Below are 17,971 nucleotides of genomic sequence, written 5' to 3'. Positions count from 1 at the left end.
AGAAGAACTGTGAACTGTGAAGGACCTTATCAGAAGCCATAGGCAGTAAGGGACTACAACACCACCGCCATAGAGGAAGGCTTTTAACTCCACTTGGATAGGGGACTCCCAACTTGCCTCCAAGCCGGCCGGACTCTGCCTATCCTGTGATCTGGTACCCTGGACTGTGGCTGCCTGAAGTCTTCAGTAAACCAGGTAAAGAGACTGCATACCTGTGTCCTCGTTCTTTACTGCGCCATTCACCATCTTTCATCTACACACCGGGAGCCCTGGGGATATACTTCACCTGTGGGAAGTTATACCATCTAGCTGCCATAACATCACCCCAGAGGACCCCTTAAAGCAGCGTCGGTCCCCACTGACCACAGGTGGCGTCACGAACATAAACTTTATTCAATTCCCCTTTTACATGGGCGCCCAGGGCCACGGAAGGGTCGCCGCCACCGTGACATCCCCCGGTGAATACCGGACCCGGTACCGAGTACCCCACAGCCCTGGTGGGCGATTCAAGACCCCTTGACCTTGTGCCCCCTTGCTTTATATATGATTGTCTGACAAGACTTTGACATGTTGCCCTTTTATCTCTGGTAAGATTTTTAAAAGTGCTAACCTGATAGCCACTAGTTCTTTCCTGTTGGAAGATGAGTCCAGCAACTCTTGAGACCATCCTACTTGATGAATTCTGCCCTCTGTGAGTGCTTCCCAGCCGAAAGGTCTTGCATCTGTGGTGATTATTCTGGGTTTTTGATTTCCCAAGGAACTCCGCCTGACAAGTTTGTCTTGTGATGCCACCACCGTAAAGTTTGCTGTGCCTTTCTGAAACAATAATTCTTTTGTCCAGATTTCCTTCTGCTGATGAAGCTTGATAAAGGTCTGTTGACCGAAACGTCGCTACAGAAGGCAGAATAAAGATGTAAGCTTCTATTTTCACCATCCATTGTGGCGCTGTCCTCTTGTTATTTGTGGCAAGGATTCCTGTCACTGTCAGTTGAGGATGATGATGAGGTGTCTGAATAATAACCCCCCAATTCTCCATCTTCAATCTCCTCTACTGAACTGGAGTTTACACTAGCTTCTCTAGTTGAAGTGCCGGCCTTAATCTCTTTCAGAGATTTATTGATTTCTACCCTAATCATTTCTCTTTTACTATCCATGAGGGAAGGGGATTCTTCTGTCAGGGTTTTCTCGATTCACTCTTTACACAACCTTTTCGTGTAGGTGGCCCCTAATCTATTCCTACATATAGCACATTCCCTGTGCTTGGTTTGAGATTGCAATTTCCTACAGTAAGTCTGACCCATAAAACATACAGATAAAAAAAAAATACAGTTCTTTTCTCCAGGGATTCAACCCTGACTCACTCCACCTGATGCAGGACTACCGAGGTCGGAGGGGCTGCCTCTGTAGGTTCTCCAGGTTGGTTGACGTCCTCCATCTAGAATACCTCCTGCAGCATGGTTCAGAGGTGGGAGGAGGGTTTTATTCCTGTAACCTCCTGGGTCTGCCCCCGGATCGAGCCAGGTGTAGGTGTAGGGATTGGATCCTGTCCTGATCACTCCATTTTATTCATTTTCCTTTCTACTGTCACCCCTGATTTTCCAAAAATGAGCATGAGGAGACAAGTGGTAAAATTTTATTGAAAATGGATCACCTTAACAACCCCCCCAAAAAAATTATTCTTCTTTTGATCGGAGCATAGGAGTAAACTCCAAATCTTGAAATGACAGCTCCGTGCTGTCACGTAAGACTAGCGCCTGACATTTTGTTTTCAGTTTTTATCTTATTTTAAGTGCGTCCAAAAAAAGTCCTGTATTTTCTGCCAGGAGTCTTCCTGCGCTTGGCAGTGAGCTTTTAGTTCACCTCCACCTAAAATAGGCACACCCGAGACTCTATTGACAGCAACTGGGCAGAAGGGACTGGATGGTGGGTCAATCTGATGCCCGGCCCTGGGTAAGTGAGCAGATTATAGTTACTTTTCCCACTTTGCTGCAAGCGAGACATGGCAGGCATCACATAGACAGAACTCTTCCAATTCAGATCATCATCTACAACAAACATGAATGAACCTTGCGCTTTCTCTACTGGGATCAGACACTGGCTGTTTGCTGGATCCAGTGGATCATCAAGTGCTTCAGATATATCAAACACTGCTGTTTCAGAGATCTGGACGTGGCTCATGTCGTATGCCAAGGCTGGGATGGTGAAGTCTTTGTAGCTCAGTGGGGCAGCGGTGTTGTCACAGCACCCAGATATACTGACTGCTGCAATCACCTGGGGTAGAAAGGTGATCATCGATAGAGCCAGATCTGATCCTTTACCAGATGCCATTACACCAACTCCAGACCCTCGAATCTTGCAGGAAAAAAAACAAACAAAACAATGTCAGTAAAAAGTATTATCACTACAACGTTACAGATATATGAAATACAGGCAGACATGGTGCTGTTTTACTACCTAAAGTCTATTAGGTAGGTGCACACCACATCTGTGCTCTCACCCTACAGTACATGTCACCCTGCGTTCATGATGGACAGATGCCCCACCATCTATCCGGTCGCCACCAATGGGCATATATCTCTTGAGTGTATATGCCTGACAATAGCTAGAAACAAGATATGCAACTAGCCGAAGTCATATCATTTCCTGGGAAAGCTGAGTGACCAGCACTATAGTTGCCAAACAGCATTCCTGAAAATTGAAATAGCAGAACTGTTAGGATGCATCGATGCATGGAATTCACTGATGGTTTTACTACTTGTCAGTTTGCTTTTGAGATGTAAACAACCCAAAAACACAATACAGTCATGGCTGAAAGTATTGGCATCCTTGAAATTGTTCCTGAAAATTAAGTATTTCTCCCAGAAAGTTATTGCAGTCATGCATGTTTGGTTATACACATGTTGATTTCCTTTGTGTGTATTGGAACACAAAAAAAAAAGAATGAAAGGAAAATTGTAGAATGATGTGTTTTACCAAAAAGCTCTATCTTGGTCTCATCAGTCCACAAGACGCTTTCGCAGAAGGATTTTGACTCACGTACATTTTGGTAAACTACAGTCTAGCTTTTTATGCCCGTGTCAGCAGTAGGGTCCTCCTATGTCTCCGGCCATAGCGTTCCATTTCATTCACATATAGATGGATAGTTTGCGTTGACACTGATGCACCCCGAGCATGCAGGACAGCTTGAATTTCTTTAGAACTTGATTGTGGCTGCTTATCCACCATCTGGACTATACTACATAGTAACCCTTCATCAATTTTTCTCTGCTGTCCACATCATCTCAGATTAGCTACAGTGCCATGGGTTGTTAACGTCTTGATTATATTGCGCTCCGTGGATAGAGAAACATAAAGATCTCTGGAGATGGACTAGTAACCTTGAGATTGTTGATATTGTTTAACAATTTTGGTTCTCAAGTCCTCAGACAGTTCTCTTCTCGTTCTGGTCTCCATGCTTAGTGTGGCACGCACAGACACATAATACAAAGATTGAGTCAACATCTCTCCTTTTTATATGGTTTCAGGTGTGATTTTCATATTGCACACATATGTTACTTGCCACGGGTGTGTATGAATGAGCATTACATGTTTGAAACAAAGTTGTTTACTTGTGATGAGCGAATATACTCGTTACTTGAGATTTCCCGAGCACGCTTGGGTGTCCTCCGAGTATTTTTTAGTGCTCGGAAATTTAGTTTTTATTGCCGCAGCTGAATGATTTACATCTGTTAGCCAGCATAAGTACATGTGGGGGTTGCCTGGTTGCCATGTGTACATGGCGCTGACTATGGAAAAGAAAAATCAGGGGCATCGATGGGTGGTAAACATTCACCATCCCTCTCCAATTTGGTGATGTCTTATTGGGAGGAGTTGTTTTTGCATTTTATGGACAATCCATTTTTGTCATGCGTCTTCTGGTATGGCAGATACATCGATGACACACTCTTCATCTGGAGTGGCGATGTATCTGCCATACCAGAATTTGTATGGTATTTAAATTCCAATCAATATAACCTCCGTTTTACATGTTACTAATGCATTTTCTATATCATTTTTAGATTTGCAATTGAAAGGCAATGCAGGTAAAACCATAATTACATCAACATTTTCCAAACCTTCATCGTGCAACACCAGCGTACATGCCACCAGCAGTCACCCTCAGCATACAATCAATTTGATACCGGTGGGTGAACTTACACGCATCACTACAAATTGTAATCACACCAATGTTTTGGATCAGGAGAAAAAAATTAAGTTGCAATTAACTAAAAGGAGAGGTTATCCCAATGGACCCTTGATAGAGCTTCTAAAGTTGTGGAAAGCAAAAATCGTCAGGATCTTATTGTTCATAAACCAACTACCAATATTTCTATTGAAATTAAACCAGTCCTCTCTATTCAATTCAGTCCACAGTTAAGTAAAATTAAATCCATAATTCAGAGGCATATCGCTATTTTATATGAGGATGATATGCTATCATCCATTCTAGTGACTGGATGTCATATAGCTTAGGCAATATTATTTCCCCCAGTTTTTTCAATCCTGTCAAGAATCATATTTGTTTAAACCATCAACAGTTCACGATGCAGGACTTGTGCACACTCCGCAGTAACACACAGATATTCTGACAGCAACAACAATAAACAATATAAAGTAAAGCAATATATTAATTGCAACTGAAGAAACACAGTGCACATGATTAGATGTGTTGAATGTAATTTATCTCCTTTCGGACATCGGGCCTAATAGTACGCCAATGTCAGACACCCTCCCTTTGATGTGGGCTCCGGCGGTGAGCCTACATCTTTCCCGGCACATGTCAGCTGTTTTGAACAGCTGATATGTGCCAGAAACAGCCGCAGGTGGAATCGCGATCCACCCGCGGCTATTTACCCGTTAAATGCCTCTGTGTTTGTCACTGCCGAATGGTCGGCGCTCATAGCAATTGAGTAATTCTGCTACATACAGACGATCTGATCATTGCCTCTATGTAGCAGAGCCGATAGTGTTATGGAACCTTCTAGTCTCCCATGGAGACTATTGAAGCATGGCAAAAGTAAAAAAAAAAATTAAAAAATATTTAAAAAATGATATATATAAAAGTTAAACCCTCCCCCTTTCGCCCCATTCAAAGTAAAACAGTAAAAAAAATCAAACATACACATATTTGGTATTGCCGAGTTCAGAATCACCTGATCTATCAATAAAAAAAAAGATTAACCTGATCGCTAAACGGTGTAGCGAGAAAAAAGTCAAAACGCCAGAATTATGTTTTTTTGCACGCCGTGATATTGTATTAAAATGCAATCGTATCTGCACCAACATGGTATCATTAAAAACATCAGCCCGGTGCGCAAAAAATAAGCCCTCACCCAAACCGGGATCATGAAAAATGGAGACGTTACAGGTATCGGGAAATGGTGCCTTTTTTTATTTTTAAACAAAGTTTGGAATTTTTGTTTCACCACTTAGATAAAAAAAGAACCTAGATATGTTTGGTGTCTATGAACTCGTAATGGCAGGTCAGATTTGGCATTTGGTGAACATAGTAAAAAAGCAAAACAAGAAACTATGGGATTGCATTTTTTTCTGTAATTTCACCACAATTGGTATTTTTTTTCCTGTTTTCTAGTACACGACATGGTAAAACCAATGGTGTCGTTCAAAAGTACAAATCGTACCGCAAAAAACAAGCCCTCACATGGCCATAGTGATTGAAAAATAAAAAAGTTATGGCTCTGAGAAGAAGGGGAGCGAAAAATGAAAACAAAAAAAAAACAAAAATACCTCCGGAGGTTAAGTTATGTCAAGTGTACCACATGGAATTTGAAAGTTAGACTTTCGGAGCATATAACTGAAATAGTTTCTTCTTCCAGCTCTAATTGCACAATGTCTTTTGCATCTAAACATTTTGTTACTTACCACCAGAGGTGCACAGCTTCACTAAAAGTATTTGGTATCGAAAGATTGACAACATTGCCAAGAGGCGGGGACATTAGAATACTGATGACCGGAGATGAAAACATACCGGAACCAATAAGACATAGCAAAATACATATTACATATCCAGGATCCTCTCAAAAAATCATAGAAAATTCATAAGAGTAATAGAGAGTTTTAACTATCTAATAATAAAGCATGGATGTACCAAAAGAGCACATTCAATAATTAATCCGATAAAGACTAGAAATTTAAAAGAAAAAGTCTTTATTAAATTCACAATACCAAATAACAACCAATACAACGTAAACAATCCATACTGAATACCAAGATTCATATGGTAAAGAACAGGCGGGCAGCAATTTAACCATAAGCAAAGGAAAGGCATATCACATGGCTATAATGAACACATCCAGGTGCATAAGTTCATTAATAAAGTGCATAGTGCTTTCAGCCTGGATATATGTACATGAAGCATATATGTATACATAGCCATAAAATTACCAGAGATATCATTAGTGCAAGACTGTCTGTGGATTATCACCAAAATATATAATAAGGTATAACTAGGTGAAACATCATGATCTCTTACCCATACTGATGCCCAAAACCGATGCACAGGAGCCCCGACGCGCGTTTCGCTATCACTTCCTCGGGGAGAGAGGAGTTTGGGATTTTCTGCCTAGGAACTTGTCATTCCACGGGTTTAAATGCCCGCAGGGAAATCATGTTTCATTATAAATGTTTAATACTGGATGTGCATCATTGTTGCACTATCTTTGCCATTGTTTTTCTTTTCCTTTTGTATTTTCATTTTAACATGTATGTAATCTTAATTATGCATGGTCATGTGATTGTAATTGATTCCCCCTATTGGCCATGTTTTATGTAAAGCTCCCATGGGATTTTATGTATGTAGATTTGAGAAAGGATGCATTGAGTGTTTGAAACGTGTTGTCGCATACGTCTGTGTGAACCGAATCCTGCCATGATCTTTTAACATTTGAATATATTTTGGACTTTAAACAGAAGCTGGAACAATACTTCCTTTTTTATCACAATGACTAAGCAGGGAAGAAGTGGGGAGAGCAACTTATTAGCACGCACACTGGAGGTCACTGGAGCAGAAGCCACTGACGCCTGTGCAGAAGATCCCTGAATGCTGTGCCCACGAAAGGGAGGATGAGGTATGTATTGTGGAGGGAGAGCAGGGCGCAGGATTCCAGGGCCATAACTGATGTTAGTCAGTTAGTATTGTAATGAGGACAGAGGGCAGGGATATCTTCCAGGTACCACACGCCCCGCAGCCTGGAAGAAATCATTAACATAAGACAGAATATAACATTTCTCAGCAACAAGACCATTAATATAAGGCATACAGGTAGGACCAGTGTAACATTTCTATTACCTGTATGCCCATATTAATAGGTCATATACATCCCAGGAGGTGACAGATGCCCTTTAACCTCAAATACAAGCATACACTGCTGACTTCAGTGATTGTCTGAGGTGCTGGTGACCTGATGTCACTACTGCGGCCAAACAACATAGACAGGGGCAGATGAGTAAAGGACAGTTTTGCTTAAAGTTAACAGACAGCAGGGGAAAGTTCCCTATAAGGTGACAAACCTTTTAAAGACAAACGGACATCCTGATCACTTCCTGCATGCTATGTACCGGAGCTGGCACCAATACGGCCCAGGTGGTGACAATTGTGTCCATATTCAGTGCTGATGATTCTAGACCCGCCATACTTTGTGCTCCTATTACCTGAGGGTAGAAACAAGCTGCCCCGCACTGCCCCCTCTCTCAGTCGGATCTTCCGCACTCCGGGGGCCAGGTACAGTCGGTCACACTTGGATTTGGCCAGCACGGCTTCGGGTAAAGCCTTGGGGTGACTGTGGTCTCTGTGCACCAGCACCTCCAGCAGCAGCGGAGACTTGTGCACGCTCCTCTGCTGCAGCCTATGGTAAGATTTCTCCATCACAGAGGGGGACAGACCCCTGAGCAGCCCCATAGACAGAACCCCAGTGTAGTCTCCCCCCACAGAGCCATCAGCCTCATATTGGGCACAGGAGTCAGAGGCAGCCCTGATCGTCCACCACCACCGCCCTCAGTGTCACCGGAGCCCCAGGGCTCAGGCCCCGCACACGGACGTGCAGCTTCTCATCCGCAAGCCCTGACTGCGGGGACACGGACACACACTGGCCGGTGTATGGTGAGCACAGCCCGGCCACCGCTCTGCGACTGACAGCTCGGAGCATCATTCGGGGTCAGCTGACTACATGCTGCGATCACATGACCCCTACACAGACCGAAGCAGAGGATTACAGACAGGTACGGACTGGGGCTGATATTCAGTCCTGGCATTTGAAATCACACAGGCCCATGCTGTCCCCGTCCCCAAAAACCAGATGGGATATATTACTACTAATATTGCCCTGAAAGGAGGAAAGCAAGATTTACTACCAGACCAATATTTCTAATGATACCTGTGGCCTGCTGGGGTAAGTGACGGAGTCAGCGACTTTGCGTTCCGACACAACTCTTAACAGTATGGGTGTCTGGAGAACACCAATACTGTTAACAATGTCAACAAGGCAGCCCACGACCAGACAGACCCCTTCTGGCATTTGCCAGAATTGCCAGATGGCCACCAGTCTGGCCCTGATTACAGACCAAATCAACCATGATTTGCGCTGAAATACATCACGTGACATCCACCAGCCTAAACTAGTAGATTACAGATCAGATCCATCAATCCTCGCACATAACATTTATCAAGTGACTTCCGCACAGACTAAAACACAGGATAACAGAGCCACCCATCATTCTGCTGAGTTAGACCACGTGACATCCACCAGGATGAGGAGGTAGACTGCAGATCAGATCAACCCGAATTGAACAATTGGCGCAGGTAAAATATATCACATGACCATTAAACAGCCCAGCACAGTAGATTACTGATCAGACTGACCTGATATCAGCCAGCCTCACGCAAAATACATCACGTGATCGATGCATAGACCAACACAGTGGAACACAGATCAGATACATCCATCTTAAAGAGGTTGTCCACAACTAAAAAATCCCTTCACAATCTCCTCAGTATAACAACACTTAACTCACCTCTGGGGCCATTCCAGCGGTGTCGGCACTGGCTCTTTCAGGGATCGCATGATATTATTATGTCACGTGATCCCTGCAGCCAGTCAGTGCTGGTTTCACTGTCCTCTCCTTCAGACATCTGGAGGAAGTGACAGCCGTGGTTTCTCTCTTACTTCCTCACTGTGCTATTCACACATCTGAGAAGAAAATGGAGCATGTTGTCTGTATCCATAGTTACCAACACTTTCATTGTTATTATTTTATTGTCACAATTGGAAAAATCTGCAGCTCCAAGTCACAGTTGCGGCAGGTCACAATGTGACACCAGAGAGAATGGTGGCAAAATGGATTCAACCAATTGTGCAGCAGTTGTTTTTGGAAGGATCAATGATGCTGAAGCTTCAGCCTCCGCACAGGTGGGACATTTATTTCCCTAGTATTTGCTGATAAGAAGCTGGAGCTTGGACGTCATTGGATCTTCCAAAAGGACAATGATCCATACATTACCTGAAAATCCACCAGGAGGCCTGGAAGATTCTGGAGTGGCGTCACAGGTACCTGATTTAAACAGCACAGAAAATCTTTGATGGATTTAAAAGTGGCCACTGCCCATGAGGAATGGGCTAAGATTCCTGAGGAACGCTGCCAGAAGCTGGTGTCCGTCTATACACAATATTCGCGCACGTCATGTGTTTAAGTATCAAAAATGAATAATTCTGAGGCTGCAGTAGTCAGTAAAAGGAACATTTTGTGCTGAATTTTGAGAAACTTATACACTACCGTTTCAAAGTTTAGGGTCACTTAGAAATGTCCTTATTTTTGAAAGAAAAGCACAGTTTTTTCCAATGAAGCTAACATTAATGATTCAGAAATACACACTATACATTGTTAATGTGGTAAATGATTATTCTAGCTGCAAACATCTGGTTTGTAATGCAACATCTTCATAGGTGCATAGAGGCCCATTTCCAACAACCTTCACTCCAGTGTTCTTATGGTACTGTGTGTTTACTAACTGTGTAAGAAGGCTAATGGATGGTTAGAATACCCTTGAAAACCCTTGTGGAAGTATGATAGCACAGCTGAAAACAGTTTGGCTGATTAGAGAAGCTATAAACCTGACCTTCCTTTTGAGCTAGTTGAGAATCTGGAGCATTACATTTGTTGGTTCCATTAAACTCTCAAAATGGCAGAAAAAAAGAACCTTCATGTGAAACTTGACAGTCTATTTTTGTTCTTAGAAATGAAGGCTATTCCATGCGAGAAGTTGCCAAGAAACTGAAGATTTCCTACAACGGTGTGTACTACTCGCTTCAGAGGAGAGCACAAACAGGCTCTAACCAGAGTAGAAAGAGAAGTGGGAGGCCCCGCTGCACAAGACAAGTACATTAGAGTCTGTAGTTTGAGAAATCAATGCCTCACAGGTCCTCAACAGGCAGCTTCATTAAATAGTACACGCAAAACACCAGTGTCAAAGTCTACAGTGAAGAGGCGACTCCGGGATGCTGGCCTTCAGGGCAGAGTGGCAATGAAAAAGCCACATCTGAGATTGGCTAATAAAAGGAAAAGATTAATATGGGCAAAAGAACACAGACATTGGACAGAGGAAGATTGGAAAAAAGTGTTATGGACAGACAAATCCAAGTTTGAGGTGTTTGGATCATACAGAACATTTGTGAGATGCAGAACTGAAAAGATGCTGGAAGAGTGCCTGACGCCATGTGTCAAGCATGGTGGAGGTAATGTGATGGTCTGGAGTAGCTTTGGTGCTGGTAAACTGGGAGATTTATACAAGGTAAAAATTATTTTGAATAAGGAAGGCTATCACTCCATTTTGCAACGCCATGCCATACCCTGTGGACAGCGCTTGATTGGAGCCAGTTTCATCCTACAACAGGACAATATAACATAGTAAGGCCGAAAAAAGACATTTGTCCATCCAGTTCAGCCTATATTCCATCACAATAAGTGCCCAGATCTACGACCTTCTAAAGATCCTAATCACCGTAAGATACAATATTGTTACGCTCCAGGAAGACATCCAGGCCTCTTTTGAACCCCTCGACTGAGTTCGCCATTACCACCTCCTCAGGCAAGGAATTCCAGATTCTCACTGCCTTAACAGTAAAGAATCCTCTTCTATGTTGGTGGAAAAACTTTCTCTCCTCCAGACGCAGAAAATGTCCCCTCGTGACCGTCACCTTCCTTGGTATAAACAGATCCTCGGAGAGATATTTGTATTGTCCCCTTATATACTTATACATGGTTATTAGATCGCCCCTCAGTCGTCTTTTTTCTAGACTAAATAATCCTAATTTTGCTAATCTCTCTGGGTATTGTAGTTCCCCCATTCCCTTTATAAATTTTGTTGCCCTCCTTTGTACTTGCTCTAGTTCCGTTATATCCTTCCTGAACACTGGTGCCCAAAACTGTACACAGTACTCCATGTGCGGTCTAACCAGGGATTTGTACAGAAGCAGTATAATGCTCTCATCATGTGTATCCAGACCTCTTTTAATGCACCCCATGATCCTGCTTGTCTTGGCAGCCGCTGCCTGGCACTGGCTGCTCCAGGTAAGTTTATCATTAACTAGGATCCCCAAGTCCTTCTCCATGTCAGATTTACCCAGTGGTCTCCCGTTCAGTGTGTAATGGTGATATTGATTCCTTCTTCCCATGTGTATAACCTTACATTTATCATTGTTAAACCACATCTGCCACCTTTCAGCCCAAGTTTCCAACTTATCCAGATCTATCTGTAGCAGAATACTATCTTCTCTTCTTTTGACTGCTTTACATAGTTTTGTATCATCTGCAAATATTGATATTTTACTGTGTAAACCTTCTATCAGATCGTTAATAAATATGTTGAAGAGAATAGGTCCCAACACCGACCTCTGCGGTACCCGACTGGTCACAGCGACCCAGTTAGAGAATTTACCATTTATAACCACCCTCTGCTTTCTATCACTAAGCCAGTTACTTACCCATTTACACAAATTTTCCCCCAGACCCAGCATTCTCATTTTGTGTACCAACCTCTTGTGTGGCACGGTATCAAACACTTTGGAAAAATCAAGGTACACCAGGTCCAATGACTCACCTTGGTCCAGTCTATAGCTTACCTAATCATAAAAGCTGATTAGATTGGCTTGACAGGAGCGATTCCTCATAAACCCATGCGGATATGGAGTTAAACAGTTATTCTCATTGAGATAATCCAGAATAACATCACTCAGAAACCCTTCAAATATTTAACCAACTATAGAGGTTAGACTTACTGGCCTATAATTTCCAGGTTCACTTTTAGAGCCCTTTTTGAATATTGGTACCACATTTGCTATGCGCCAATCCTGTGGAACAGACCCGGTCGCTAGAGTCCCTAAATATAACAAATAATGGTTTGTCTATTACATTACCTAGTTCTCTTAGTACTCGTGGGTGTATGCCATCCGGACCTGGAGATTTATCTATTTTAATCTTACTTTGCCGGTTTTGCACCTCTTCTTGGGTTGACCCAAAGCACACCTCCAAATTATGTGAGAACTATATAGGCAAGAAGCAGGCAGCTGGTATTCTATCTGTAATGGAGTGGACAGCGCAGTCACCAGATCTCAACCCCATTGAGCTGTTGTGGGAGCAGCTTGACCGTAGGGTACTCAAAAAGTGCCCATCAAGCCAAACCAACTTGTGGGAGGGGCTTCTTGAAGTATGGGGTGAAATTTCTCCAGATTACCTGAGCAAATGAACGGCTAGAATGCCAAAGGTCTGCAATGCTGTAATTGCTGCAAAGGGAGCATTCTTTGACGAAAGCAAAGGAGAAAATTATTATTTCAAATAAAAATCTTCTTTTCGAACCTTGTCAACGACTGGACTAGATTTTCAATTCATTTGGCAACTCATTTGATTAAAAAAATGTATCAGTTTTCATGGAGAACACAAAATTGTCTGGGTGACCCTAAACTTTGGAACATATTTGGAATATATTATTTAGTTGTATTTAGCCATTTACATTGTTATTAGTGATGAGCAAGTATACTCGTTGCTCAGGTTTTCCAGAGCACGCTCGGATGGTCTCCAAGTATTTGTGACTGCTCGGAGATTTAGTTTTCCTTGCCGCAGCTGCATGATTTACGACTGTTAGACAGCTTGATTACATGTGGGGATTCCCTAGCAACCAGGCAACCCCCACATGTACTCAGGCTGGCAAGCAGCTGCAAATCATGCAGTTGCACAAACAAAAACTAAATCTCCGAACACTAACAAATACTCGGAGACCACCCGAGCGTGCTTGGAAAAACCGTAGCAATGAGTATATTCGCTCATCACTAATTGTTATTTAATTGATTGCAAAATGTTTTCTAATGTTTTTAATAATGGGGTTCAATGATTTCGGATAAGTTATAGTAGAAAGAGACCGATATGCTTGACTACATTTTCATTAAAAGGGGTTGTCTGGTCCAAATCAATGAGTCTGCAGTCACTCTGTTGGACTGTAGACTTATGAATCCCCCAGCGCACGCACTTGTGCTGCGTGGATTTACCGGTTTCCAACCTGGGACCGGAGGCTATGCATGAGTTATGCATACCCCCCGAGCCAGTGGGCGCAGACTCGCTCTCCATACACTTGTATGAAGCGAGGCTGCACCCTCTAGTCGGACAGGCCCACTGGCGGCCACATCACTAGTCAGGGCCTCACCCCAGCTCAATACAAGTGAATGGAGGAAGGCTGCACCCATTGGCCTGGGGTATGTATAACTCATTCGGTCCTGGGTTGGAAATCCACGCAGCGTAAGTACGTGTGCTGGGGGGATTCATAAATTTGCAGTCACACAAAGTGACAACCCCTGTAATATTTTTTTTCCTCTAAAGTGTTGTCCATAAAAACATATATGACCAATATAAGAATAAGCGATAGGGAGCATATGAGACCACAGCTCCATGAACTTTGGGTTGGAAGAGGCAACTCTGGCCATTTTGTCCTGCATTCCCTTATCCTTACCAACCAGACCGTCAGTAATCATACATTATCGAGATGGGATACATTTTGTTTATAGGACCACACCTTCAGGACTATTAATTTTTTTCACTATAGGTAGAACTAATAGGCAGGTGGTTGCTAACTATCTGCCTGTTGTGCCAGGCCCTGATCTCTGCTGGCTGAGGTCACAGACAGCTCCTACCAGCGATTCTGAGGCTTCCACAGACATCACATCAGCAGAGGCTTTTCATCCGCTTTGCTCTATTGATAGAATGTGACTGTCAACGTCATGATGATAGGCGACAGAGAACCAGCTATTAAACTGCTGTACGCCGGCTGTCAATCAGCATGACATGGGCAGTCACGCCTCGGCGACAGAACAGCCAAGATGAGCTGCTCTTATGATGTGGAGCAGCTAAATTGCCGGTAGGAGTGATCGGTGACCGCTCTGAGCCGGTGTTGGGTAAAACAGGCAGGTAGGTGCCTCTATAAGCCTCAGTAAATGAAGTAGCTCCTTGTACGATAGTGATGCACAGATGACCCCACTGATTGGAGATAATCTCAATACGAACCTTAAGCAGTATAAACTGCAAATCTGTAGCAGAATCCCAAGGCTTTATTACAGGTTTCATAGCACATACATGTTGGATATTTCTAGCTCCACTTACTGCAACGTTTATAGTACCTTAGCAGCTGCTCTAGAAAAACCCTTTAACAACAAGGTCCTAATAAGGAAAACACAAATGAATAGAAAAGTGTAAAGCCCAGGTGAAGGGAGCATATAGGGGGCTTCAGTGATAAACAAAAACCATTACCAAATCTCCAGCTTTTTAATATATTATAAAATCTGATACACATTGTAACCTTTTAGGTGAAAATAAATAAAACAATATCATTAGTCATAGATTTTAGCTGTAGTGAGGTCATCAGTGTAATTACTTTGTTCACCACATTCTCATATTTAAATAACTCATTATGATAATTTAATACTAAAAGGCACAGAGCACCATGGAAGTTAATAGGTCCATATCACAACAAGCTCATAGTTTGTCCTGCTTCAGTCATTTGGTTGAGATGCTCATGGAAGAAGGTCTGAATTCTCTGCCATGAGTCCACTTGGGCCATTGCGTGCTCCTTCGGTTCTCCTCCCCAAACGACAGGAAGCCCAACAAGCCTATGCATAGACGCTTCACATAAGGGGATATACGGTGGCTCAATGTAATGGCCAGCTTTGGGATAATACACAATTTCTGGCTTCTCTTTCCCTTCCTCCAACAGTAGCTGGCAAGCCGCTTGGGCATGGAAAACGCTGTTCCAATTTCGGTCATCTTCTCCCACAATAAACAGAAACTTGCAATCAGCTTTTCCAACAGGAATAAGGCTCTTCCGATTAGTTTCTTCTAGTGGGTTATGTAATAGGTCATGGATATCGCCTACTCCTGGCTGTGGGTATTTTAACCTTTTAATGTCAACGCCAATAGGAAGCAAAGTATTGTCCTTATAATGAAGAACTGCCCCAATATTAGCCACTGAGCCATTTACGACCACAGTGGCCGTTATACCTTTAAGGAAAGAGGACATAGAAAGGACCAAGTCTCCACCTTTGGAATGTCCAAGGAGACCTATCCCTGGACCCTTCACCTGGAAGAAAGAAAGAAAGCAGTCAGTGGATATGAGCACTTCGTATATTACATACCATGAAAGTTACATAGTTACATAGTTATTAAGGTTGAAGGAAGACTTTAAGTCCATCTAGTTCAACCCATAGCCTAGCATGCCCTAACATGTTGATCCAGGGGAAGGCAAAAAAAACCCATGTGGTAAGAGTAAGCTCCATCATGGGGAAAAAAATTCCTTCCCGACCCCACATACGGTAATCAGACTAGTTCCCTGGATCAATGCCTTATCAAGGAATCTAGTATATATACCCTGTAATATTATACTTTTCCAGAAAGGTATCCAGTCCCCTCTTAAATTGAAGCAATGAGTCATTCATTACAACATCATACGGCAGAGAGTTCCATAGTCTCACTGCTCTTACAGTAAAGAATCCGCGTCTGTTATTATGCTTAAACCTTTTTTCCTCCAGACGTAGAGGATGCCCCCTTGTCCCTGTCACCAGTCTATGATTAAAAAGATCAGCAGAAAGGTCTTTGTACTGTCCCCTCATATATTTATACATTAAAGAACCTGGACATGAGGTTTAACCCCTTTGTGACAGAGCCAATTTTGTGCTAGCGTTGCTCAGGTTTTCCCGAGCACGCTCAGGTGGTCTCCGAGTATTTGTTAGTGCTCGGAGATTTAGTTTTTGTTGACGCAGCTGCATGATTTACAGCTGCCAGCCAGCCTGAGTACATGTGGGGGTTGCCTGGTTGCTAGGGAATCCCCACATGTAATCAAGCTGTCTAGTAGTCGCAAATCATGCAGCTGCGGCAAGGAAAACTAAATCTCCGAGCAGTCACAAATAGTCGGAGACCACCCCAGCAACGAGTATACTCGCTCGTCACTAGTGCTTAATGATCAAGCCAATTTTAACAATTCTGAACAGTGTCACTTTATGAGGTTACTAGCTGAAGAGCCCGGCGTTGCCTGGGCATAGTAAATATCTGTGGTTAGTTATAGCACCTCACTTCTCTTATTTTCCCATCACGCCTCTCATTTTCCCCCTCACATCTCTCATTTTCCCCCTCACTCCTCTCATTCCCCCCTAACACTTGTCATTTCGACCTCACATCTGTCATTTTCCGATCACTCCACTATTTTCCCTCACTCTCATTTTGCACTCACACCTTTTCATTTTGCACTCACACCTTTTCATTTTCACCTCACACCTCTCATTTTCCCCTCAGTATATACATGTTTGTCATCTCCCTTATATATAGTATACACCTGTATGTCATCTCCTGTATATAGTATATACCTGTATGTCATCTCCCCTGTATAATATATACCTGTATGTCATCTCCCATGTAAATAGTATATACCTGCTGTATGTCATCTCCTCCTGTATATAGTATATACTTGTATGTCATCTCTTCTGTATATAGTATATACCTGTATGCCATCTACTCCTATATATAGTATATACCTGTATGTCATCTCCTGTATATAGTATATACCTGTATGTCATCTCCCCTGTATATAGTATATACCTGCTGTATGTCATCTCCTCCTCTATATACCTATGTGTCATCTCCTCTTTTATATAGTATATACCTGTATGTCATCTCCTCCTATATAGTATATACCTGTGTGTCATCTGCTCCTGTATATAGTATATACCTGTGTGTCATCTCCCCTGTATATAGTATGTACCTGTATGTCATCTCCTGTATATAGTATATACCTGTATGTCATCTCCCCTGTATATAGTATATACCTGCTGTATGTCATCTCCTCCTCTATATACCTATGTGTCATCTCCTCTTTTATATAGTATATACCTGTATGTCATCTCCTCCTATATATAGTATATACCTGTATGTCATCTCCTCCTGTATATAGTATATACCTGTGTGTCATCTGCTCCTGTATATAGTATATACCTGTGTGTCATCTCCCCTGTATATAGTATGTACCTGTATGTCATCTCCTCCTGTATTAGACCTCGTTCACACGTTATTTGGTCAGTATTTTTACCTCAGTATTTGTAAGCTAAATTGCAGCCTGATAAATCCCCAGCCAACAGGAAGCCCTCCCCTTGGCAGTATATATTAGCTCACACATACACATAATAGACAGATCATGTGACTGACAGCTGCCTTATTTCCTATATGGTACATTTGTTGCTTTTGTAGTTTGTCTGCTTATTAATCAGATTTTTATTTTTGAAAGATAATACCAGACTTGTGTGGGTTTTAGGGCGAGTTTCATGTGTCAAGTTGTGTGTGTTGAGTTGCGTGTGGCGACATGCATGTAGCGACTTTTGTGAGATGAGTTTTG

General features: G+C 42.6%; 1 protein-coding gene and 1 pseudogene across 3 annotated transcripts in view; both read right to left on the bottom strand.

The window, feature by feature from the left end:
- Positions 1 to 1,780: 1,780 nt before the first annotated feature.
- On the bottom strand, positions 1,781 to 11,561 carry LOC143775806 (acyl-coenzyme A thioesterase 3-like; annotated as a pseudogene). The gene is made up of 2 exons (XR_013215712.1): positions 9,070 to 11,561; positions 1,781 to 2,352 (listed from the first exon to the last, which is right to left on the bottom strand). The product of XR_013215712.1 is annotated as an acyl-coenzyme A thioesterase 3-like (transcript).
- Positions 11,562 to 14,840: 3,279 nt separating this feature from the next.
- LOC143775854 (acyl-coenzyme A thioesterase 1-like) overlaps positions 14,841 to 17,971 on the bottom strand; it is a 38,728-nt gene continuing 35,597 nt past the window's right edge. For both annotated transcript variants that reach the window (XM_077264487.1, XM_077264478.1), the window contains exon 3: positions 14,841 to 15,670. In XM_077264487.1, the coding sequence (XP_077120602.1) occupies positions 15,059 to 15,670 (612 nt within the window). In that variant the 3' untranslated portion in view covers positions 14,841 to 15,058. The remainder of the gene's footprint in view (positions 15,671 to 17,971) is intronic.

This window comes from Ranitomeya variabilis, chromosome 1 (genome assembly GCF_051348905.1).
Source record: "Ranitomeya variabilis isolate aRanVar5 chromosome 1, aRanVar5.hap1, whole genome shotgun sequence".
Lineage (NCBI taxonomy): Eukaryota > Metazoa > Chordata > Amphibia > Anura > Dendrobatidae > Ranitomeya > Ranitomeya variabilis.
This window is presented reverse-complemented; position numbering and strand designations above follow the sequence as displayed.